The sequence below is a fragment of the Poecilia reticulata genome, linkage group LG16 (genome assembly GCF_000633615.1).
Source record: "Poecilia reticulata strain Guanapo linkage group LG16, Guppy_female_1.0+MT, whole genome shotgun sequence".
Classification (NCBI taxonomy): domain Eukaryota; kingdom Metazoa; phylum Chordata; class Actinopteri; order Cyprinodontiformes; family Poeciliidae; genus Poecilia; species Poecilia reticulata.
The window spans coordinates 2,437,063-2,464,206 of NC_024346.1; the positions used below are offsets into that span (position 1 = coordinate 2,437,063).

Genomic DNA, 27,144 nt, shown 5'->3' on the forward strand with positions numbered 1-27,144 from the left:
CAGAGAAATCAAGACCGCCCAGAAGACGATCTGCCACCCTCTTGTCCCCCTGAAGGACCTCTTCAGAACTCGCTGTCTCCATAGAGAACGCAGCGTTCTGAGGAACCGTCCAGGACTGATTGTGTTTAAGCTGCTGTCCTCGGGTCGCAGATACTGAGTGCCGAGGTCACACGCTATTACACTCGGGCAGTTTTTACAATAGTGCTATAACTCTAATCAATAACCCACTTCTTTGAAGTGAGCCATGTGCAGTTTTTATTTTTCTGATTTATGGCTGTGCTTTATTTTATTCTGTGCATACTTTTTGTTAAAGCGTTTCTCTGTGTATCACCATACATGTGGCAGGTGACAAATTTTGTAGTACTGCTACACATTGTATTTTGTAAAATGATAATAAAGATTTATCTTATCTTATTCCCCCAATAAATGAAGAAAATATGGCACGATACAGACCAGAGCTGCAGAATGTAGGGAATATGTAAGTGCAAAACTATTGCTCAAAATTACATGATGGCATTGATAAGAGGGTCCTACATTTTTCTCTTCTTTCTTCAGCATCACACTATCTCCCCACAACGACGCGAGAATTTTACCATCCCAGGCCCTGGAAATATGTATGAGGTTCATGTTAGAGTCGTTCCTACTACATATAACGCTCTAACACTGTTTTGCTTAAGTGCGATTAGTGCAGGTGCACCCAGAATAGCTTCTGTAATTTGATATATTGTGTCGCTCTTGTAGGAACATTACAAAAACTGGACATTCCTCCAAACAGGTGAAAACCTGAGAGTAGAACAAGCAGTCACTGGTTGTGTTTCACCAAGAGGTTTTTTTTGTGTTTTTTTTTCATAAGCATTAAAGCAGCTTTCTTAAGTGAAGTATCTCACATTAAGGCTGATTTGTGTCAGGGATCAAAACCATATTTGTTGCCAGCAGGAAAAACTGATGAGAGTGACTAAAACGTTCATGATCCTGCTCCATAAGTATTATTGGTGAGCGAGGTTAGTGTGATAAAGTCGTAATTCTAATGCTGTCTCATAATGCATAGGGTTATTTCCAATGCCTACACATGAGAATACATATTGCAACAGGATTAGTTTTTATTAAGGTCTGTTCTTAAGATAGGTTTGTTTTGGTAAATTACCAATTTTTATTTAGTCACCTTCTTTGTGTCTTGTAATCCCAATTAATGCTACAGCAGCAGATTAAAATAAATGTTTGTTTCATGCAGTACTGAAAGGGCAATCAATTCTTCTTTCAAAAATTTACTCATCCTTTAGCTAAAAAGCATTTCTCGTTGAGAGAACAGTCCACATTAGTCTAGCTTTGCAAAATTAAGACGTGTTTAAAGAACTTGATGTCTGATTTTGTGTTTTAACTGTATTTGGTTGTTTAAACTTCAGTATTGGACCAAGAAAACGACATCAGGACTGTAGCTGAAAGGTAAAAATAGCCTGATAAAGATCTAGTTCCTATTTACAGAAAATTTTAAAAGCAAAGATGATAAGATTTTTAGCTCAAAAACACATGTGTGGGCTTCCAATAAGCTGCAGACCATCAGCACATCATGGCTCTTTCCACCTGGCCCATCTCTGAGCTGAATGAGCAGCCAGCATTTCCTCTCTGGTGGAGAGATAAGGGCTGTTCAGCATGCGCCTCGTGGGCCAGCTCTGAAGACTGAATTAATTCCTCTAACATTCGATCCTGTAAGTTGAAATATCAATAGTCAAGATAAAATCTGGACTTATTACTGGATGTGTGGTCCAACTGATTCAAGTGTTTTAATTTTATTTTTTATCAGCCTTTGGAGCTTTACGCTGGAAAAAACTCTGATGATGGTATTCATTTAAGGAACTTTATCTTTTAACAGTTTATTCTGTGGCTCTAACACAGCTGGAGTTTCTACTGCTTTCTACAATTGTCTGAATGCCTCAGCGTCCTAAAAAGAACGGCTCTGCTGTTGAGCATACACTAACTTTACCATGAGCTAATCCTCAACTGAAAAACAGGAAACATACACAATAATTTGAGTGAAGAAAAACTATTGAATTTCTGTGAATAAATGAACATTTTCAATGTAATTAAATATGAATTCCTGTTTCTGTGGGGCATGAACATGATGTAACATCAATAGGCAGATGTGAGTAGATATTCATGGGTGAGGGAAGGGCTGCTCGCCTAAATAAGCAATAATTTAAAACTTTGGATGACTGGAATCACATCAAACAAAGATGGATGAAGACACCATCTTCAGACATCTATCAGTTATTTTATCTATCAGTTAAGTTTGCTGAATAGTGCTGTGCCTTTAACTGGGGCTGTGTGGTTTGGTTGGATCAGATTAAGAATGAGTAATCCAAGTGAATCTGGTATGAATAAAATTATAAATTGTTGTAAAAGCATGTGATGCCCATTATTTAATTTGGTGATGGATTTGCAGGCCTATTTATCTTCCAAAAGGAACATGGTTAGAGTGCATGGCATTGTTTGCTTTTTAAAGCAACAGATAATTTAAAGGTGACCTAAAACACGTTTTTGCACAAAATCATTGTTAGATTTTAGTCTGGTCTGTTTTAGGGCCTCATGTCCCTGTAAGTCCCAATTTGCCCCCAAACTCAACTTTTACACTCGCATGAGAAAATGGCTGCACAAGCTGTACATCTTTGAAAAGCTTTAGCTGAGCCTCCTGCATAACCAATAAGAATGCAGCAAGTGGTTTCTGGATGGTACGTCAACAACAAAACAAAAGCTAAAACAAAACACTTGTCTTTTCAGCAGCAATTGGACAGCAAAGTCAGCTGACCAAATGTGCTGAAGCTCAAGTTGGGTTGCTAGGTAACGTGACTTGACTTGACTGGGGTTGCTAGGTAACAACACAGTGCCTAGTGATTGTGACTAATCAGGTGGTTTTTAAAACTGCTCATTTTCCAGAAACCAAAAAACATTGAATTATTGCAAAAAAAACACAAAACTAAAACAGCTGGGTGTGTTTTTAAATTATTGGGCTGTTTGTAGAACCAGTAAAGACCCAAAAGGAAGTACAAAAATGTCCAAAATGTGAATTTGGCATATTAGATCCTCTTTAAAATAAGTAGCCCGTGGCCTCTGCTAGAAAACTGAAACTGTGTCTTAGGAGGATAAGTATCCTGAGGATTGGTCTAACTTAATACAGGAACATTTCTACAGACAAAATAAAGTCATAATAATATGAGCATAAAGTCATAATATCACACAATTTAAAGTTGCAATATTATGACTTCATTCTCATAATATTATGACTGTATTCTTGTAATTTCATTTTTTTATTTTCTCAGCTTGGCCTTAGTACCCTGTTGTACCCAAATGTGGAAATATTGGTTGAGAAAAAAAGTTTTAAAGACTTCTTAAACCGCCTTTTCCAGGTTTGCAGGTTGGAAATTTCCAAAAAGGATGCAACATTTGTCAAACTTTTAAAACCTTTGAGGTGTACCACACTGTTCTGTCCAATGATATTTATGGTCATTTGTAACATGAAGCTGCAGAAGCATCTCAGCGTACCAACATCCTTGAACTGCCACACTTCTTAGATATTCATAGCTACACGTTGAAGCATCACTGTACCGTCACTTCTCATAAAAGTTCATCACTGCACATGCTCGGAAACTCCATTAACCACGGGGCCTTCAGAACCACTGGTGTATGAGACAAAAATATGTTTTCTCGCATTCATCTGCCAGCAGGAATAACACATTCCCTGAACCTTCACAGCTCGCTCCTCCACACGCACACGGTGCATGAACTGCTCACAAACAAGGACACACGCGCAGAGACAGACATCCAGGGTTTACAGCATGAAGAACCATGCTCAAGAATTCATTTCTGCCTTTCTACTTTGTTCTGACAGACTGCGAGCATGAGAAGAAATTAATATAAAGCCTCGTGATTCACCTGGTCTGCACAACTTGAGCACATTGTTAGACACAATCAAAACACATGGCTGACATTAGTAGTCACCAAGGTGGAAAAATGAACAGAGATTCATTTAAAAGAGGAAAAGATCTGCTAATTCTGTTTCACTTACATTAAGACATAAAATCACTTTTTAGATTTAGGTCCAGTCAGGAGACTTCCAGCTCCTGAAAGCTCCAGTATGTTTAAACCTGTACTGGAGTGTGAAGATATGACTCAAATGCACACTTCTTCCCAAAGTCTATGTGCTCTGAATAGTGTTTACTAGAGAAGGTCAATACTTTCTGTAGCAACACTGATAAACTCTAATTGATGGCTTTTGTTATTTGAACTTTTTCTACTGCTGAGAGTGTCAATAAGTGATGTATATATTATTCAAAATGGGGTCTAAAGCATTTATTTTGCAGTTTACCAGCACAGTTTCAGAGCGTAATGTAACTGGTGTGATGAAGAAGCTTGATTTTTAATAACTAAACTTTATCTTTCTGGCGATATTTGATTCTGTGAGTCTCTGGCTATGTATGATGTTCCACATAATAATACCACCAAACCTTAAGTCAATATTCCCACCCTTTGCTGTTGGTCATTATGGATCCGCAACATTTTCTCAGACTCAGCTCATTCTCTGATGCAACCTGGAGTTGGATGGTCTGACGTTGACCAGACTGAAGCACTTCAGTACTTTAAATCTACAATCTTCTTCCACCATTTATCTGACTCTGATCCTGAATTATACAACAACAAAAATCACAAGTTTCAAATAAATCTATTCCAGGAAAAGGCAAATTATGGACACGTATGCACAATCTTAGTCCAGTACTTAATAATCATTTCAATAAAATCTGCTTATCTAAGAAAGTCCAGCTGATTGAATCCAGTCTTGAAATTTGAAGCAATCCATTCACATGAGAAAGCATGTGGGGACAGTAGAAAGAAGTAACTTCTTTTTAACAGGAACATTCAGCACAGAGATCTGCAACTCTCAAAATCCATGCAATTTTGGCTGAGCAAATGTAGCTTTGTATAATTGTCCTTAAAAAAGAGCAATAGATAGCTACAATTCTGTTGGGGTGACGCTGAATTAACTCCAAGTGTTACTCTTCATTCAGCCAGAAAAAACTGATAACTCCCAGACTTTTGTCTGGCATCACATTAAAAGGACTTTAATGATGATGTGATGTCAAATTTAAGCAGTTTAAGCAGAAAGTGTCATTTAAAAAAAAAAAAGTAATATCTAAGAGTGGAGCATGACTACCCAGGATGCTTTTATTAAATAAATTAATAACATCTAGGGGGTTTGGAGGCTCCATGAAATTATATGCAAAACTACGCAGTTCCAGAGCAAAAGGAGCATAAAACTGAACAACTTTAACAAATTGTTCATCTGTATAACCAGTAACATTAATGGGGTATTTCCATGCAAAGAGTCCACTACACCCAGTAAAATAATGTTTGATATCTTACACAATCTCATACATATGTTCAGGTCCACTTGTAGGACATAAGTGACGGTCACACATGTTTTATTCTGGACTCATTCCCTCAGTCCCATTAGTGTTACCGGTGGTGTCACACTCTGTGAAGCGATGTCACCGGCTCACCTCGGGCCTCGGCGGCCGCTCCGCTCTGCAACAAATTCAAACGGACACGGACCTCCAAACGAAAGCACGTCCGCCTTCTCGACCATCAAAACACGAGCAGCAGGCTCTCTGCGCTTAGCAGCAGCAGCCACTCCTGCCAGACGCCATCAGTTCATTTCTTCACTCCAAATATCCTGGCAAGTTAATAAATGTGCATAACTCTCCCATCCCTGAAGGGTATGTGAAGGTTTTTCTGTTTTTTTGTGTGTTTTTTTTGACAAAGTTTGCCAGGTTTGTCTCTGCAAGCCTGCTTGGAAAAGTCTTGCTGGGTTTTGTGAAAAGGCAGATGCTCGCCTGTCCCCACGACGACAATCATCAGCTGGGCATGGAAGCTTAGCAAACACGACTCCAGCCCCACAAGAGAGAGTTTAGTGGAAAAGATGTGGAATAGTAACGTCTCCTGATTACATGAAGGTTTCAAAACATTCAGAATTCACATCGTAAGATTATAATTCCATGATTTCACGTTAGGGGAAAGTTATGAGTATTTTTCCCTTCATCGAGGGAATGGATATTATGAAAATATCAATCATCTTTTCAGTTACAGAATCAGCTGATAATATTTTTTCTTTCAAATTGAAGCTAAATCAACAATGGGCAACACTGATTATCTAAAATAGTTTTTTTCAGTTTCCTCCTTTAAGGGTGCATGATGTAACTTTTATAAAAAAATATTTTTCTTACATATTTGTAGAAACTGTCACCATGTTGTGGCAGTAGGTATGAGACAGGTAATCTGTGACAAAATGTAGCTCCTCTGCTTTCTCCCTCTACTAACTAGAGACAACCAATCAGAGCCAGGAGGAGGGTCTTAGGGCTGCCAATTACAATCTCATGTGGCGCTGCTCATCCCTCCTCCTTAGCCCTTCTCTCACCTATGCTACAACTAGCAGAGCCTTCTGTGAATGCTCACGCTAGCTAGCATGGCCACCAATGACGACAAACTGTTTTTCTGTAACAGTAAGTTGATTCTCCGCCATTAATACATTTAGCAGTGAGTACATGAGATTGATTGACAGTGCTAAGCCCCTCCTCTTTGCTCTGATTGGTTGTTTTGGTCAGGAGCAGCGTATTTCTTCAGACGGCAATGGACCTTACCACAGGGGCAGGCTTTCATTGGCTAATGCCCATTTTACGTCACAGCGCAGCTATCACGTGGGTTACCATCTCACAAACTCATGCTAATATACATTGTGGACTACCAGACCGACAGAAAGTTTTTGCATCAGGACTCGAAAAAAATTGGTTCTCTGTCAGTGGGGTATCTGTACAGGCGATGTCAGGTATCCTGATCGTATTTGTGGAACTAAAATTCACAGATTTCCAAAATCTGAAACGGAAAGCCTTGCTTGGTCAAAGCTTGTGCACGACCGCATTTGCTGCTCAACAGTCGTAGGATCAATAAGAACAAAGTGTCTGCTGGTGTAAGTATTATTGCTTTGCTTTCTTTGTGTTTAGTGAATGAAAAAAATAAAGTCAATAATAAACACATCCATTATGAAAACCTTTTAGCCAAGTACAGCATAATGKCARYWYTAATACAACTTCTACATCCTGAAGCCTGTCTGTTACAGCCTTACGTTAGCTGAACAGATCAATATGCAATGTGTACCGTATCTGACATACATTAAAGATTTTATTTCACCTGCAAAGGCTTTTTACTAAACTGTCATCGTGTTAGCCACGCAAGCACCGAGTACCGTGTATAAGTCCTAGGCACATTCGAACCCTCTAAACCATGAATGCCCGACTTACCCAGCCTTGCAAGAACAACAGGCATCAGTGATCTTGTCCACAGCTATATTTATGCTGAAGGTGTGAGGATCTGCCGTTTTCCTCATCGACTGGTAGCATTTAGCTGCAACGCGCACAATGTTGGAGGCATCGCGTGGCTAAACATCTTGATGTCGTCCAAAAAAGATGACATGAACTTGTTGGTTCCCTTGTCCATTGTCGTGGCTGATATTTTGTGAAAATCCGGCAGAAATGCTACACTAATCGACTCAGAAATACTCTGCAGAGAACAAAAAATGCCATGTTTAGACATTGGAGCTAAGCTGTTAATGTGAGACATGAAGTCACGTGGGACTTTCGAGAGGCGTTTCTGGGCGGAGCTTGGTAAGGTCCATAATTGCTCAGGGAGAAAGTGGAGGAAATCGATCTATTCACAGACATAGTGACAGTTTTAACAAAAATGTAGAAAACATTTTTCTTTAAACAAACGTTGCATACTACAGTTAATGGCTTTGTACCAGACGAAAGTGTTTGAAAAATAATTATTACAGTATAATTAAAATATTAAAATCTTTTGTGAGATAAAGCTACACTTCATTAGAAAAGAAAAGGATTGCGAAACTATAGCCACAGGATCAGATTCAAGTGTTCATGAATGAAGAAGGCATTGAACCAAAATAGACATGATATCTGACATGGTTCAGTCAATGTGGAGAAATTTGTTTTGGCAACATTTTAAATCTTGCAGGAGCCTGATTGAACAAACCATATTTGATTGCAAAGTCCTTCTCTGAATGTGTAACTACTTTCCTGGCAGCTCTGAAAGGCCTCAAATGCTAAACTGGTGCAAATGCTTGTCTAGCACAAGGTCTTTGCATTTTCACTACAGCAAACTCTGACAATACAAAAAAGTGTTGTTTTTTTTTAACACCAACTTTGAGTCAAGCCTGAAAAAAATCTGCTTGTGGGCATGAATAGCAAAAATGTTAAAAACTTGACAGTTTAAGTTTCGGTTTTGCCTGATTTGGGGTTAAAAAGCAGCAGAAACAATGAATTAATGAATTAAAAGTAAAATTTGTTTGTTTTGATGTCGACTGTCAGACTTTAAGTAGGTAATTACACTGTGTACAGCTGCAGCTGGAGACATAATTTCAGCTCAATCCATAAACAAAATTCTTGACACTATTTCTAAACACTATTAGTCTTCTAATATTACCAGGTGTTAAGGTGTCTGACTTTAAATGTGGGTTTTACATCATGTTTTTGCAACGCTGTAGGTACAGATTCGATCAGAGAATAGTTGACCTGGATTTTGAGATATTCACAAACAGCATTAATAAATTAAGACGCTGGCTTTAGGGCTTCTATTCGCAGGAATGCTGAAACTAATATGATTTGTGCAGTTATGCTGTTTCCAAGCACACATTTTCTACAAAACCCAGAATGAAACTATTTTATTTCTAGTGATAAAAGGATGTAGCTTAACTTGGCTCTCAATTTCTGAAAACAAGCTCTTTTAAAAAATCATGTGAAGAACTGTCCCAAGCAGCAGTTTAACTCTGGTGGTTAAAAAACCCTGAAGGAGGAGTGGAGGGTTGACTTTAACCCTCCCTCACACTGAGACAGAGAAGTGTCACCGTCTCATTTCAGTCCAGTGAATCAGGAAAGGATTGTGGCTGAGAGCTAAACTGATGCATTGCCAGATAATAATCAATTCAAACTGTTTAAGTAATAAACAAAACACAATGTAAACCATGTTGGCTTGCTGTAAACCTGACTTGTATGCCACTTAGGCTATATCACCCTTTAGTCTAAAGCAGTGGTTCTTAACCTGGGTTCGATCGAACCCCAGGGGTTCGGTGAGTCGGTCTCAGGGCCCCGGGAGATAGACGCACTTGTGTAAAGTCGTGATGACGCCCCGCTTTGCCATCACTTGCTCCAGAGGATCACGATACATTGCTTAGCCAATCAGTGCTGCGGAGGAGCSCTGATTGAAGGASTTCCACTCTCAGCATGGATTTGAGCTTGTGTCTTTAATTACTTCAGCAAAGCTCACCGTTTTTACCAAATTCTATAGTCAAAATCTGCTCCTTAGTCCCATCTTTTCGGGGTTGCTACTGCCTCTAGTGGCGTGGGGGTGGTAACACAGCAAATAATTACTTTACTAAATCGGAATACCGCAAAGTCTTCTGTGTGTCGGTGGGGTTGGGGTAGGAATGAGAAGGGTTTGGTGAATGCGCATATGAAACTGGGGGGTTCGGTACCTCCAAAAAGGTTAAGAACCACTGGTCTAAAGCATCAGCGGCGGCATGCATCCTTCAGGGGGAGGTTAGCAGCTCAGGACTAAGAAAAAAACCTTGGAAGTAGCTTTAAAAAAATACTATTAATGTTTTAAAACATACAAGATTTGTCATATCAACGAGAAACAGAAAAAATAAGATGACATGGTAAACTGGAGCAGACAGATGAGCCTGTCCTGCCAGGTGATTTGTTTAGCCCAGCTGAGTTTTTATATGCAGAACTGCACTGAAACCTTGAAGGTACAAGAGCAAGATTAACTGTCTGATGGCAGTTTGTCCGTTAACTGTTCACCAGGCATACCTCCTGAGGGCAAGGTGTCAATCACGAATGCAGAATCGTTTAATTTTGTTTGTGTACAGGTCGTTGTGTTGTCTGGTAAAACTCAACACCATAAATATGTCTTTTCAAGATCCTGCATGAGAAGTAAAATTATTATGGTGTATTAATAGCAGAAGTGCTTTCTGAGTTGATGCCAAATATGTTTTTTTGTTCAATATTAGCGGTCTAAGGGGATATAGAAATGCCATTTGATTTAATGTCAAAGTTGTTTTGTTTTTTTTGTTTGATTTGGAAAAACATTTGCTGTCAGTTAAGTGATTTAGTCAGATAATATAAGTCATATAGACCCCAGAAATGAAGGTTTGTGTTTTAATCTTGACATCTTGTGTCTCTGTTAGAGACTTTTACTTTGACGTTGATAAAGAAGCGTTTCTGAGTTGCCCAGTTGTGTTGAAAGATTCAACTAATAAGACTTTTTGTTAAGTTAGCTGACAGACTGTTACCTTAAAGAAGATTACTTCACCCTTAAATAATTTATCTGGCATTTCGAGTATTTGTCAGAGAAAAAGAAGTTGTGGTAGAGTGACAGAAAAAATACCAATAACTGATGATGATTAACTGATGCCAACATTGTTCTTTTCTGGTTAAACCTGACCTGGATAATTAAATTCTAAGGCTGCACAATATTTTTAAAAAATCACAAAAAACACATCCTCTTCCTTCTTTCTCTCTCTCCTGTGTTTCTAATACTTTCTGCGACCTTTAGCATCTGGGCCCACTCAGGTGTGAGCATCTACTGCATTGGATCTCTGGCTGACTGGCTAAATGTTATACCCTGTCACAATATTGCACCGCAACCTTTCATTTCAGTGGCATCAGAAACGGTAGAATTACACACTGTGCTTTTAATGCTGCATCAACTCTATCACCACATAACTACATGGATTTCTTAATACAGAATTCTGCTACATGAGTGCAGCAGCTGTCATGTCTACCACATAAGCCTATATGCAATTAAAATGAAAACAAACGGTCTGATTAATAATCATCTGGGGGAAATTACAATGCATAAAAAATGAAATAAGACATTGTGAAAAAGTAACAGTCCGGTCATGAAACTACAGAACACTGAATTCCACCATTATACAAATTTAAACAGACAAACCATTATTCCATTAGAATACTATGAGTGAAATTACAACACTTGGAATATATTAGCCAACAAAAACAAATCTTGGTTTATTCAGCAATGAACACATGTGGTTTAAACTACTGGTTCTGTTTTATAAATCTTTTCTTTACTTCAAATGTTTGTAGATTTATGCATTAAATCTTTAACTGTTGCATTCTGCACAGCGAACCAAAAAGGCAAACTCTGGTTCATCCAAAAACCTTGGCCTTGGCTCTGTTGACGTGAATTGTGATGCGGTTTCAATGCATACGTGTACGCCAAGCGGACCAGAGAACTCTCCAAAAGCAGGAAGCGAACTACAGTGAAGGGGATTCTGGGTAAGTACAACCAAAACAATGGCAAAATAGCTTGTGGTGTTTTTCCAAAGATAAAAGAGAAGCCAATAAAATTTGCTGCCACTCCATTTTTGTTTAGATTTCATGAAGAAGGAAGTTGCGCTCAGAGGTTTTTGTGTTGTTTTCCTCAGTGGTTGTTAGTGCAGCGCCACCACAGGCGAGGAGGGGAACAGGGGCTGTAGGGGGTGTGAAAGCAAAATGATGCAATTTTGGTTCCAAATCAAACAGAGTTGAGTGTGAAAACACCTAAAAAAAAACATATCTTTCTTGTCTTTAATAATATCTCTCTACTTGCATAGTGACATAATGACAAAAGACATTCATGTTATTTTAAAACAGCTTGAACATTGTCAGTATATTTTTATTAATTTGTTGCTGTTGTGAGTAATAATAAATTATTTCCATTTAGCACTGATTGTAACACAAAGGAGTATTCAATAAAAGCCGACATAAATCCGACGCAGAGTTTTCTCAGGTGTAAACTGCTGACTGGATAAAATGTTAGAGCTGCAGTAAATACTCTAAACAGACCTCCTGTAAGTGGAAGTTCCTCAGCCAAAATTCAAAGCCTCAGTTCAGCATATGCAGCATCTACAGATCCTTTTTAGTCCAGCTAATACATCACAAAGAGCTCAGCAGTCTGTTTGCATGTTCTTGTGTTACATAAAGCCTGGCTGCAGGCTTTTGGGGCCATGATGTGGTGGGAAAGCACTTGGATTATAGTATCTGCAAGGCAACTCTTCACCCATATGTAATGTCAGTGTGTGCCCAAACTGACAGCAGTGGGGAAATGTCAGCAATGTGGCCACCATGAAGCAGCATACAAATACAGCACTTCAGAGCTCTTAGAAGAGGTGCAGCGACACACAGACATCAGGATCTGTCAGGACAAGATTTCTGGTCGTTAATGCAGAAGTCTTAACACATCTGAGCATTTTAAAAGAAAGGAACAGTGGGTAAGCAATTCCAGTCGGGAAAACAAAACGCTATTATATCGGCAGGGAAAAAAGGCCCCATTCCTGCTGAGCTCTTTCATTTGTTTCCTCTTGTTTCTAAATGGCACTGGTAAATATTAGATGCTCCTGAGTGAGGCCTGTAATTTCCAAATTTAAACATGAGAACAAAGCGTGAAAACAGAATTAAAAGTGTGCTTTTGGCACTCTTCAGGTCATTCTCATCACCATCCGGTTCATCTGGAAACATCAGGACATTTTCAAATGTCCTGATGTTTCATTATATTAATCTGCATCTAACTTCCTCGAGTAAAAATGCATGGAAATTAAGGCTTCATATTATTTAATTAAACTGGAAATACTGTTTTTGCAGAGAGATATTATTTGAAGAACTACAGCTGCATCATTTTAATGTGGCAACATTAAGAAGATACAATAGAAAAATACTTGAATCGTGTGTGGGACTGTGTGAAAAGGAGGCTAAATTTACCATCAGCTGTTGAGTGAGCTAGCTAACCTTTCTGAAGTCCTCTGAGTGGAGGTAAAACACTACCACACAAGACTTACACACCGTGGCATGAGCCCACACAAAGAGAGGCACAAGCACAAAGCTGCACACATTCACACAGGTAAGCAGAAAAATACAGAGAACCATTCTTCAGATGACAAATGCCTCTAATCTACACCTAAAATGGAGGCACAACCTATTAAGATTTGTTTAAAATTGTTGAAAAACCTTTTTTTTCTATTAGAAAGGAAGCCCTTTGAAATGCTGAGGTTTCACAAATCATGTAAAGAAGAGATTCATGCCTAAATTAGATATGAAATGGACCAGAAAATGTCAGCAAAAGCGAATAAGAGATACTAGGTAGATTTTTACAAATAAAAATCGTCAAGTTGAAAGAAAATAATTTTGTACTTTTAATGATGCATCTGACGTTTCTTTTTCTAGGGTGGGATGGTGAGAGAACTTTGATACATTTCCAAAACAAGAATTGGGTGCTTAAGTTTGCATTTTTTTCTCCAGTTGACAGTTTCAATATGGTATATAAAATTACTGTATTTATTCCAGTGTGTACATGTACACACTTTGAATAAATACACTAATTTTGTTCAGTTTCTTGATGATTTAAGGTCAAGCTTTTACTGCAAAATGTTTTAAAAGAGCACTGCAAAATACTCCACAACTCTATTTTCTACTGCGTTGTGCATTTTTATCATTGTTCTGTGATGGAGATTGGTCAGGGTGTGAAGAAACAACCCAGGGACAACCAAAACTCACGCCAGTACCTGCAAATTCACAAATTGCAAACAGATCTTCTTAAAAATTAAGCTGACATCATGGATATTGTGATTGTGGGTCGCATGTGTATCCTAAGCATACAATTTAAAATGATTAAGTAGCAAAACAAGCACAAAAAAAACGATGTAAATAGTGTGACAGGTTTCTCAAGCAGCCCTGCTTTTTACTTACACTGCTGTAAACTGATTTCAGTAGCTGATAATTCAGTAAAATGGTTTGATCAGATCTTTGTAAAAACATTTATGTCATCTCTGGATGTTATCTAAAAACTTTCTCATCCATATTTTACTATTTCTAACATGTGGGTCACAGATAAATCATCCATTAACCTGTCTCTACTGATGAAGTCTCAGTGTCAGACAACTGGTTACTGCATTTCATAACACTTTGTACTAATTAACTTCTTTTCAATTTGTAGAAAAATGACACTAACTTTCATATAGGCTCTCAAATTTGAATATTTTGAAATACCCATCCCAGGCCAGTAGGTGGCAGTAATGCTGACACTAACAAAATATGAAATATTCTTTTTTTTTTAACTGTGGCTTGTGCTTTTCATAATCATCATCTCTTTATCCAGCAAAAGCCTGAACCATCATGATGTTTGACTTGGATATACCAAAAATAAATCCTAATTTAACATATTTGCCAACAAAAACTCGCTTTGCATTTAACAAGAAGTGTAAACAAAAGAGAAAACGTCTGTTACTGTGGAACTTTTCATGTAAAGCTTTTAAGTTTGCAAATAAGTTGCCCGTCTAATCTCACCTTGCTGTCTGAAAATCCTTAAACTTGGTTTCATACACAAGCTATCCATTAAAATGCTGCCATGTTTTCTTCTTCTGGTTTTAAACAGTGAGTCTTTCCTGGATAAAGTCACTGATGGAGTATTGCTTTTTTTTAGTTTGTGCTTTCAAACTGACTTCTTCCCTTCTGAATTATCAGGGAGTTGCTCCACTCTATTGTCGCCACATGCTTGCTAAAGATGTGGGATTGCTGCAAAGTCAACGACGTTAGATAAAGTGCACCTGAAATGTATTTACAGGTCCACACTTCTGTTATATTACAATCTTATTCTGAAAAATGTGCTATAACTTATTACCAATTCTTATGAAGTGATCATCTGAATCTGACTATACTTTGAACTGAATTGGAGTCTTCTTAAACTGACAATATCATACAAAATATATTATATAAACTGCACTGAACTGAATATTAACCCAGAAGGTAGAACTTCTGACTCCAAATACAAAAAAATCAAATGTGACTTGAAAAGTGGGATGTTTCTGAACTTACATCTAATATTTTTGTTCTGCACATAAAAAGTGTCCATACTTGTAGTCATGAATTAATTATCTGCACTTCTGTCAGTTTGTATCTCTTTATTTCAGAAACACATTGACTGCACAGCCTCTGTCTCCTGGGTTCCTACTCATTTTTCATTTTCAGATTCAACTTCCAAGAGTTCCCCGTCTTAAATATAAAAAGCCACTGTAAATTTATGTCAAACATTACAGTGGAAGGAAAGAAGAGACGAAGACAGTTTAAAGAGGAAGGACACAAAAATGGAAAGGAAGGACAAAGAAGAAAAGACAGGACAAAAGGAAGGAAGGACAAAGAAGAAAGGAAAGATACTAAAAGAAGTGAGAGATGAATAACGGAAGGGAAAAAATGAAAAAGGACACAAAGAGTAAATGAAGGACAGAAGGAGGGGTTCTTTTTTCCTTTTCCATCTTAATCCAGACCTGGAAATGAACCCAACCAAATTTCATACTTGCTAATAAAACTACCCTGGTCAATTAGTGAAATCCAGCTGGTTTGTTAAATTAAATCTCAACCGCAGGTAAGACAGACATGCTGTTATTCTCAGGTCAAAAGTTAAATGGAAAGCAGCATTTCTGTTTCCCTTTCCGCATGCTTTCTTTCCTTTGATACCAAAGCGCTATGCGGTCAGCAGAGCTTTGTGCACGGGTGAAGAAGTGTGCCGTCTGCTGTTATGGAGGCATTAGGAAAGTGGGAGAGGAACTAAACTACCAGAGAATTACAAGCAACCACCGAGTACAAACTGTGCTCAGTGGATGCAGTGGAGTCATCTTATGCTTCTCACATGAACAAATCTCTTCATTTATTAAGTCCTACAATGCTTGAACGATGAAATATCTGGCATCTTTAATGAACACGTCCATTTTGTTTCGCAACACGTGCAAATGAATTCTCAGTCTCTATTTTTTTTATTCAAATGTCAAAGAATCAATGAATATCTAACATTGAATTTCAACTGTAGTCTTTCATTTCAAATTATTTGATATTCAAGTGCAAAAAAAAAAATTACGCAACAGACAAAAAGCATTTATTTATTTATCTATTTCTCCTGCCTACTGGATCCTGTCCTGGCAATCTATTCCAGCATGCACTGGGCAGATAGCAGGACACCGGGCAGCCAGCCAACCCATCACAGTTTGAATACAGATAGGCAGACATCCACTCACATTCATACCTATGGGCCATTTAGAGTTTCCACTCTGCCTGACATGTGCATGTTTGCAATGTGGGAGGACACAAAAGAGAAAACCCACACACAAAGGTGCAAACTGTGCCTGGAAAAGACTCGAACCTACTTTCTTTTCCTGCTGGGTGAAGCACTAATGTAGATGTATGCAGGTGCCGGGTCAGGGCTGACTCCAGTCCTGACCAAACTAAGTCACACTCTGGCTTAGATAATGTAATTCTAGGAACTGAATGGGACTGGAAACAACTTACTAGGGTGAAATAAAAACACAGGTAGTCTAAAGCAGCTTCTTCATTTGAAAGTTTGAAGTCATTTTGGAAATTCTATCTTCAGAAATAAACTGTGGTATAACTCAGAGCACTGGCTTTCTTCCTAAACTTTCTTTAACTTCAACAGATTGTTTGAAATAGTTATTTTTATCTTTATCAGGATACAATTATTTTTTTTTAATCCCTACATTAAAACCAACCAGTAGGTGGCAATAATGTTGACTGTTTCTAAAAACAACAGCTGCTTGTTTTATAACCAACATTTCCCCTTATTTAGCTTCATGCTAACAGAACAATGCTAACTAGATGCATAAAAGAATTGTACTATTTCTGCTGAAAAACAAAAATAGGCTGTCATCAATTAAATCTATCAATACATCTTTTAATTAAGCATTTTCTAAAACAAAAGCAAGTTTATTTTAGTCAATTATTCAACTTTCATACGGTGTGAATTAAGATTTGACCTTTAAATACATATAAAAGTGCTACCTCCAACATTGCAAAAATGCAGTAACCATTATTTAAACATCCACGAATAAAAAATATCTGAATGATCAGAATCTCAAATGTGATGAGTCTGAACTAATATACAAATATAAGCCTAGATTCGATCCCAGTTGAAACTCAAAAGGGATTATTTCTCTTCTGTCCTGTATCTGTTGCTTACAAATGACTTGTACTTCTGAACAGCATGCATTATTTATAAGCTTGCCTGGTTGAATTCAGGTTTATTTAGATATTAAACTGACTGATTAGACGGTGAAGCAGATGCTTTGTGCACCATGTTTGTTTTGAACCGTTGGTCAGTCACAGCGAGCCAGTGACTGGAGCCAAACATCATCGGATGTTTGCAGAGTGCACATTAGATCAGGCGCACAGGACAAAAATTTAGACAAAAATTTAAATATAAAAATAATAATACAAATAAATAACACAACTAGAAGATAACAGATTCAGGCAGTACTTTTCCAAATCATAAAAAACTAATACTAACCATCTGTAATGCAAATATACTGTATGTTAGGACTATTTGGCACTGTTGCACCAGAGCCAAATGGTACAACAGGCTCAGCAGGCGGAAAACAAAATTAGAAAAACAAACCTTCTGCACAAACAAGTTTCACTTTTAGCTTAAGTTGTGTGTGTGTGTGTGTGTGTGTGTGTGTGTGTGTGTGTGTGTGTGTGTGTGTGTGTGTGTGTGTGTGCGTGTGTGTGTGTATGCATTTTTTTTTTCATTCAGTTAAGTTACTCACAGTGGGCAAAAAAATGCTATTCTAGTAATAGTGATACTTTCTAAAAATGTTACTCAAGTAAAAGAAAAAGTTCAATGTCATAAAACTCCTCCTGAAAATGCATTTCTTCCAAAAAGTTATTCAAGTTATTCAACTATTCAACTAGAGACACGCTGATCTTAGACGACTCAGACTGATCAGTTTTGAACCCTGCTGCATCAGCTGTTCGTGTTTCGTAGTCTGGGGGCGCTGCGTGGCTCAGCTGTTAAAACAAGATCCTGGATCGTCCTGGGTTTGATTCCAGGTTCTGGAACATTCTCTGTCTTTCTTCCTGTTCTCTTTCTGTTCAATAAAGGCCACTAGTGCCAAAAAAATGTTTGGAAATGTGTTTTTATTAACAAGAACAAAGTTTGCATGAGGACGACGAAGGCAACTGGAGCAGAAAACGTGTTTCCAAAATACCCGTATTCGTTTGGACAGGACGAAATGAAAACCCTGCTGCAAACGTAAATAAATTAGATCGTTTTCTGGGAATTAAAAAGGAAGTCTGGTCGCCATTACATGTGAGCATCAGAAGCATTTGAATGCTTATATGCATAAATCTGGATGATATTTATTGCAGAAGTGTCTCAAGGCCCTAATGGAGAATGGAGGGAAGGAGGAAGTTTATCCCAGGCCGGGATTCAAACTCAGAAACTTCTTGCTGTGAGGCAACAGTGTTATCAAAAGTGGCACTTAAAAAGTTGGACTTTTTATTTCAGCAAAATGAGTTTTTGGAGACAAAACAAATAGGACTGACTCAGATGAAGGTAACATTCACCGGTTTCAAAATGTCACAACAAAAAAAACAAACATAATGTTCTGTACAGAAGAAATAAATTAAAAAACAATGTTTACATCATGCAGAAATAACCGAGTCCACTCACCATGACTCATAGCACTCAGTGTAACCTCTACCACTGCCTGCGGTGTAAGGGGAGAATAAAACCTCGCAGCTTTAAACAGTAAACATGCTTGAGATTGGATAATCTCATGCCTGCAAACCATATGAGCCAACCACATCCAAAGGGAGATCATTACTCCTGACTGGCAGCGCTCTGATTGGGCGGCTCATCCTGACCTTTCAGCTGGATCCTGACAGGATCAATCAAAAGCCGAAGCATTTGCTCCTTCTGCATAAACCCATTGAGTCATTCCACTCTGGCTTTGCAGCAGAATCGAACTGCCCACCCACCAAAGTCCAGCTGAGTCTAAAAAGGTGCAGCGCCAAGCAACTCGGTCCCGGCAGCCCAGATGCAGACCTGCCGCCCTCCACCAGAATCACTAAAGAGATATTAAAATGTCTCTATGTTAGAGGATAGGGGTTTCTTTTTTTTTTTTAAAAAAGGACATTTAATGTTATCCAGCATTCAGGAAATGTAGAAAAAAAGAGGATCAGCTGAAGATGAAACTCAGCCATCTGATGTTGCAATGGAGCAAGCAGAGTACTACAGCTAGACTAACAGGTTATTCGTTTATTTGGCCAAAAATACACCATATTGTTCTTCGAGCACTATCCACAAACCAAAGGGAGATTCATATCTGTGTAGAGCAGTAAAACTGGCCTCTAGAACTTTACAGGCATTTGATGTACTGTGATTTGGAGGCAAATAAAATACTCTAAGGATGAAAAGGAGGTTTCCAACTCTTTTTTTTTAAATAAAGAGTTGGAAAGTGTGACATACATGTAATTTTCAGCTTAGATTGGGCAAACTAATTTTGCTGGATAATATATTGTCTCGGAAATTGTTGTAATAAATGATAATATTGACATTTTGAGACCATTTTCAACTTATATAATGATTATGTCGTGATAATGAAAGTTCACCCTCTCAAAGACTAATACATTTTTATTTTGACAGTTGAACACTTAACACTGAAACTGGAAGGCATATAATAATTCAAAATCAAAAACAACAACCAAAAACAATAAATAAACAGGAAATAAAAAATCACACACAACCAAAGCCATACGTAAAATGGATTGTGAAGTCTCAGTAAACAAAAAATACTAGTCACTCATCAGAATGGAAATTATTGAGTACATTTTGATTAATCGTATAATTAATTGCTAAATTGCTTATTGTAACAGGCTTAATTTCTATAATACCCATAAATAAAATCCAGTGTGGCCAATTGCCTTAAACAGGAAAGCAAATTAGTAAATAGAGTCTAACTGTTCCCCGAAGGCCTCAAACATTTGTTAGAGAAAAACCAGGATCATGAAAACCAAGGAACCCAGCAGACAGGTCAGGGAGGAAGTTATGGAGAAATTTATAGATCTAAAACAAAATCCCAAGCTCTGAGCATCACACAGAGTCCTTGTTCAACCCGTCATCTAAACATGGAAAGAGGAGGGGCCAACTGCAAACCTAACAACTGTTAGACATAAACTCCAAGACTTCAGCCACCGCTGGGAAAAAAGCTACAAGAAATCCATTTTGCAGTTTGCCACAAGTCAGATGGGAAACACGTCAAATATGTGGAAGCTCTGCTCAGTTAAGACCATATTTGGACTTCTTGGTCTGTGCACAAACAGCATCTCCATGGTGAAACATGGTGGTGGGAGGGATATGAAAGCTCAACAGAGTTGATGGATGGATGCAGGAACTAAATACAGGAAAATACTGGAATAAAAACCTTTTAGACGCAGCAAAGGCCTGGAGATTGACGTAGAGGTTCACCTTCCAACAGGACAGTGACCCTAAACATGCAGCCAGAACCAGGAAATGGGTTATAATGAGCATGCTAATGTGTCTAAACCTAAATTAATTTAAAAATGTGCCAAGATTTGAAAACTGTTGTCGACAGATGATCTTAATCCAATGTGACTGAGACTGAGGTATCAAATGGGAAAGTTAAAAAACCTTAAAAAGTTGAAATGTATGAATACTTATACTGTACTAGGTGCTGATTGGGATGAATTTTGAAGATAAACAAATTATATTGTTTTAAGATAATAAAACAAAGCACAATGAAAGTTCTGCAAGACCTATAATTGACACAAAACTTGTTAAACTGACCATTGCGCCCCATCTTCTCTGCACCGCTGAAGACAATATAAAGTTTACTATAAATGTAATGAGATGTACGTCTGCTGGGCCCTAATTAATCTTCTCGCTGCGAGGCAGAATAATGACGTCATTGATGTTCCCTCAACATGTCACACATTTGGGTTTGACATTTAGAAGTGCTGACTTTTCCCATCTAAACTGGATTCGGCCCAGCAAATTTAGGATGATTCCGAACACTACAGATTCAAGAAGATCACAACAGATTCATCACCGTCAGCCAAGAGGAACATCAGGCGATTAAAAACATATCAGTTCTCCTGTGCGCTCATCACTCGTCGACCGGAGTAGTAATTCAACGAAACACTTGAAAAAGTCCATGCAAAATGGATCTGCGCTGCATGCAGAGGGCCTACTGGAGAATGAATGGGTTTTCTCTTTTGACAGATCATGTAGTGCACCGGCCCTAGATGAATTTCGCGCATGCGGTACAGTAATAGCCTAACAGATCATGGTTCTTGGCACAGCCTGAGTAGTGGAGGGGTGTAAGACAGTCCCTTATGTCACATGGGAGAAAGAGAGGGATGGAGAAGAGGGAGAAGAAGAGTGCTGCAGTGCATTGGTGGTGTGCTGTCTCTTTAACTACGGTCATGCTTGACAGGAGCTGCTGGATCAAACTACTGTAAAATCGACAAGGCCAGGGATAGCTGTGTGGCCGGCTGCCTGCTTCCACACTGTCCATCTGCACTCATGGACACGTCCGTCAGCCAGGAGGAGAGAGATAGAGGAGACGCTGTGGAGGTAGAGAGGCATGTGTGGGTGGTTCATCGTGACGGGGGTCGACCACAGTGGAGGAGAGAAAGTAGAAGAAGGAGGAAGACTGAAGGGAGGTGTGAGTTTAAGGGAACGAATGAGGAAAAAGAAAAATATTTTGCCAAGATAGGAAGGCCCATCGCTGCTGCTGCTGCTGCCTGCCTCCCACTAACTCCCTGTTCATGTGAGCCGGTACTTGGCATGACTGCAAATGGCTCGCCTGGTACATTAGCTGAACACTCTCTTCAGAGTGGGCTTAGATGCATCTGCAACACTGTTCAGACCCCTCCACCGTTTCCCATTCCCACCAAAAATCCCCCCACGCCCCAGTGTTGATGTGTTTCTCTCCACAAATCAATGCCAAAGGAATCAGCCCTCTTACCACATATTTTACCTCTGTATGTTGAGTCACTGTGCAGCAATAAATATCACACAGTGTTACATAATCGCCTCGAGTAACCATGGAGCTTCCAACATATAGGAAAGATGGAGTATCTGTCTGCAGCACCCATAGGAAATGCATTCAAGGCATTCGACTAATTCATTTTGGCTTCAACTGTAAAGTCAAATTTGACAGATTTTCTTAAAGCGGTAGTTCACATTTGTTCACGTTATCTGCAGGGTACAACTCGCATTGGATAGCTGTCATTTATCCTGGAATCAGAGAGTAAAGGCTTGTCTAAGCATTTTTCTGAAATCCAACAACAGCTGCTGCCAATGCCGAAACCAATGCAGCAATCAGGTTTACAAAACCTGAAACTAAATTCCTGTTTGCTTCAAAGTGTGACCTGAATTTTATAAAAACTATAACAAATGAATTAATGGAAACCTTCTTAGCACTACCGCAGAAGCTAACATCCGCAGTCTTCATTTTTGCTGCTCTTGGGGTTACAGCCAATCAGCACCAAGAAAAATAAATGGCGCTCCTTAATTGGCTGCATTACAAACACCAACGTGACAGGTAGCATTGCCGCTAGTTATTTCAGTTTCGTAAGTTTGATTTTCTTCACACTATTTTAGATATGCTTTACAAAAAAAACCCAAAAACAAACACACAAAACACGTCAACTGAAGGGTCAACTGTACCATGATTTGTACACAAAGCACTTTGCAGCCATTTAATCAGCATCTAGTTGTAATTTTACAGTATTAAGATGTTTATCAGCAGCATTCAACATTCCTTAGACTGGAAATTGTTTTCACTAATCATCCTTTCATAGATTTTTTTTGCATGTGCTACATTAAAATGTATAATCTCTACCAAATTTAGCATTCACAAGAGAAAATATGCTCTACCAAAGCATACTTAGTTTAGCTTTTAGTCAGCTAAACTACAACTGTTATATAGTGGTAAATAAATTCAGGCAATAAGGAATTAAATGCACAAAAACTTCAACAATTTCTGAAAGAGTAACACTGACTGAAATTTATTTTAAAAATCTCTTAACATTTCTGATGCTGCAGTTTCTTGCCGTGGTTTACACTGGGTGCATCCACACAACTTTTTACAGCAAAATGATGTGTTTAAAGACAGAAAAGTGTGAACATTTAGTTCTAATACACTAAATGTTTCTGTATTTGGCCTGCAAATCATTTCTGAAAACCAATGGAAGGGGAATAAGCTATAGCAGCGCATTACTATTTACTCACCTTTTTAGTTTTGTATTATTCTGCTTTTTACATCACAATTTGTGGGTTTTTGGCCAGAGACAAAACGACAAATTGCGTGGAAAAGAGAACTGGAAAATGTTCAGTCCGGTGAGCCTTTTGAGCTTTAAACATCCTGAGTTTGGAGATGTTGGCGATCTTTTTAGAAATGTTAACATTAAGTTAAGTTATCATATACTCACAGAAACTTCTGCTTTCAGCTAACTTTGCTAATTATTTGCATATGACCCTAAAACAAATTTAAAATATCTGGACATTTTTGTCTTTGTGTAACTGCCATAGTAAATATTGATTGTTCTCTCTCTCATACGCACACGATGTGACCTCTCCTCCTGTTACAAGCGAGTATTGATCGCTCATAATAAAAATGAAAAGAATTATTCTAATATCTTCTTAAAACGTTCTTGGATAAAAATCCAAATCAAATGGATGAAAGTTTTAAAAAGATTGGACATAAGGAACTGGTCCCAACTTTTGAGTGGTGCATCTCGAAACATAATCCAATTTGCAGAACATGTTTTATGTGGGAAGTTTAATTGTTACTTTTTTGTGCAAAGAGTAATTATAATAGACACAATTAAAATTAGTAAAATATTTTTTTTCCTTGCTCATGTATGAAATGGATTCAAACTAACAGAGTAAAGTAGAGAAACTAAGAGAGATACCTACTGCTGGTAAGATATTGATTGCTAATAACTGCTCAATGGAAACTATCACTTCAGGACATAAAATACATCATGTTCTAAAACCGTAACTTTTTACAAAACTACAATTAAACTGTTTCAGTCGTTGAGTCTTGCAGGATACTACGTCTTCAATGAAAACAACAAAAAAATGTCAGAATATTATCCTACATCATCATTACTAATAAACACATTAACGTTATTACTGTGAAATAATTAGCAAAACGGGAAGAGTAGGCTAAACTCTCTGCAGGTGTTCCCAGCTGGATAAAACACGATTTATTCCTAAAAAGGACAAATTATTGCAATCAAAGAGAAAAAGTACATCACTGGCAGATTTTGAAGGTGCGGCACTGTGCTCACAATTTCCTGGCAATGACTCTCCGAGTGGGCTCACACACACACGCACACACACGCACACGCACACACACACACACACACACACACACACACACACACACACAGTGGAAGAGCATCTCACCAACCAGCATTATGCAACCAACTTCTATAGATGCATTTGCAAAGAGGGCATTTTGGCTCTTATCTGTTGTGCTCTGAGGGAATAAGAAGCAGAGTTAAAAGGAGGAGAGCAGGCTGCAGCCGTTACATTTGCTCTCTATTTTCATGTGTGGCTCAGATGTTGACTCCAGGGTCACTCCAGGGTGTTTTTTTCTGGGGTTTTTTTAGTTTGAGATTAGATATTTGGAGGCACAGTTGATTTTCCTCAAAGGATAACAGGTCTAGTGCTACACACACTCCATTGGTTAGCTTCACCCTCACATGCAGCACTCCTCCACGCTCTCCTAAACCCACACACAGATACGGCAGGTACTCACACAAACCTGGACACCCCTCAGTCCTTCAGAGCTGCTCCCAAACTTTACGCTGCCCGTTGCACCTCATTCTCATCTGACTCTCCTCATTTATTTGACCCTCTGATCACAGGGACACACGGTGCAAACTGAGCGAACCAGGCTGGGGTGGATGTGAGGCGGCTCACTGCAGCACGCCTGCTCACATATAGCATTAGTCACAGTTGCAGAGCAGCGATACTGAGGGAATCTGGCTTTGACCGTGCATTGAAGCGCCTTTCACCCACTCATGCTAGAGCGTGAGGGAATGAAAGACCAGCAGCCAGAGAAGTGGTCATCTACATATTTCAGTGGGCCAAACTTTTTTTGAGGCAGGATGGAGTCCATTCAGGTCAAAATCCTGCAAATATCTAAAATAATAAGGGCTCAGTTCTCATAAACATCCTTTAGATCACGTTGTTCTTTTCGCAGCGTTCACCATACAGGAAGTACGTGGAGATCATCTAACAAGTGTCACTACAAACTCACTGGGAGTGGATTTTTCTAACAGGATCGGGAACATTTCTGCATGTATTCCTCATCAACGCAGCACAGCAGCCCTACACTATGACAGCAGCGCACACGCATCCCTTATTACGATACTATAATTGCGGCATGCACACCGAACAGACGCTGCGCCGGATCTCAGTGCGCGCCTGTTTGGGCATCCATCTACCAGGCACTCTGGGCTATCTGCGCGCACCTGTCGGCTATGGTGCCTGCTTACATTTCCATATGACAGTCAGGGAGGAGAGGGGCACAGAGAGAGACAGAGTGCGGATGGAGGGAACGGGGGAGGAGGACAGAGAAGAGAGATGCAGTGGGGAGTCAAAAATTAGGAGGGGGGAGATCTCTGGCTTACCTTGGAAGGGAACATAGGACATGTTCCAAAAGCATCGGACGTGGGGCTTTGCGTCGCGGCGGTCTCTCGGTGCTCAGTAGTACTAGGGAACCAAATTACAAAATAAATCTGGAATTAAAATAAATCTAAAAAAAAAAAAAAAAAAAAGCACGCGGTAATACTGCTGTTTACGGCTGCAGTCGAAGAAGAAGAGGCCGATATTCCGCTGTGATAAAAACTGGCATCATAATCCACGACCGCTTATAAAGCGCCCGGTGCGAGGTGCATAAAAAATACAGGATGCGGGAATATGGTGTGTGTGTGTGTGCGTGAGTGCGTGTGTGTACGCGTGTTTATTTGCACGCTGCTGCTGAGGTGTGAGGGTGAAGCACGAGCGAGTGTGTGTGAGGGAGAGAGAGAGAGAGAGAGAGAGCGAAGGAGGGAGGAGAGGGGAGGATCGTGCACGCGCGCGTTTCTGTGTGTGGGCGCGCACTCACCCCAATATCTATATAACTGAGATTCAACTCGCGCGTTTTCCAATTCTGCGCGCGCCCCTTGAAGAAGGCTGAGGAAGATAATGATGTTTGAGTGAGAGTAAATTCACCGCTTCAGGCCGGAGAAGACAAAGTCTGTCCGTGCGTGTGCGTGTGCGTGAGTGCGTGGAGCTTATGATATAATTCACTTAGCTCATGATCAAAAGTGAGGAATCCAACATCAGTGTGTTATACTGTCATTTTTATGGTTCCTTTACTGAGGTCTAATAAAGTTAATAAATACATTAATTCTAAAATAAAAGAAATGCCATAGAAATTTAAACAAATATATATAAATAGAAATTATTGTTAATAATAACTTTATGTATGCACTTTAACATAAAGTGAAAGTGAAAACATAATAAGTTAATAACTTATGAAAAAGCTTCTTTCTTATGTCTGATGTATGTTTTTACACTGAGATATTAAAACTCAGACAGTGATGGAGACATTATGCTAAGAGTCACATAAATATCGGTTTGTCATAAATCAATATCACCATCACAATTTTCAGCGATACTAACTGACTTATGTTTTGATTATATCTTAAAAGTTTCCCTATGACAAATATTTGTATTTTCACTGCATCTGGTTGCACGTATCAACCAGTGACGTGCGGTGAGGTTCATTGCTGGTGAGGCACTGACTTATGACGTAGACACCATCCATGTTATTGGACCTACGGAAATTTCGCGCATGCGTACAACGCTGGGGGGCAAAAAGACTTAATCTTTTACGTGTCATCCATGGCCGTGTTCTGTCAGATAGCCATGCGTTGTCAGATTGTCATACGCGTATGACAATCTGATGGCTATATCTGTCGGATCATCATACGTTGTCAGATCGCGATACACGTAGGACAAACTGACAGCTATTTCTGTCAGACAATTGTACGCTATGATCACCATATTTTATATTTAATCATCTTTATTAAGTCAGTGTTAGACCGTCATACAGCTGCTAATGTAATAACACTTTGTTATTAGCTACTGTATGACTTCCTGATTTCT

At 38.9% G+C, this 27,144-nt stretch overlaps 1 protein-coding gene across 10 annotated transcripts in view; it reads right to left on the reverse strand.

The window, feature by feature from the left end:
• syngap1b (synaptic Ras GTPase activating protein 1b) overlaps positions 1-26,007 on the reverse strand; it is a 178,237-nt gene extending 152,230 nt beyond the window's left edge. For all 10 annotated transcript variants that reach the window (XR_535669.2, XR_001777412.1, XR_001777413.1 and 7 more), the window contains exon 1: positions 25,623-26,007. Coding sequence is in view for 7 of the 10 variants with exons in the window: in XM_008430767.2 (XP_008428989.1) it covers positions 25,623-25,644 (22 nt within the window). In the remaining 3 variants the exon portion in view is untranslated. The remainder of the gene's footprint in view (positions 1-25,622) is intronic.
• Positions 26,008-27,144: the final 1,137 nt, after the last annotated feature.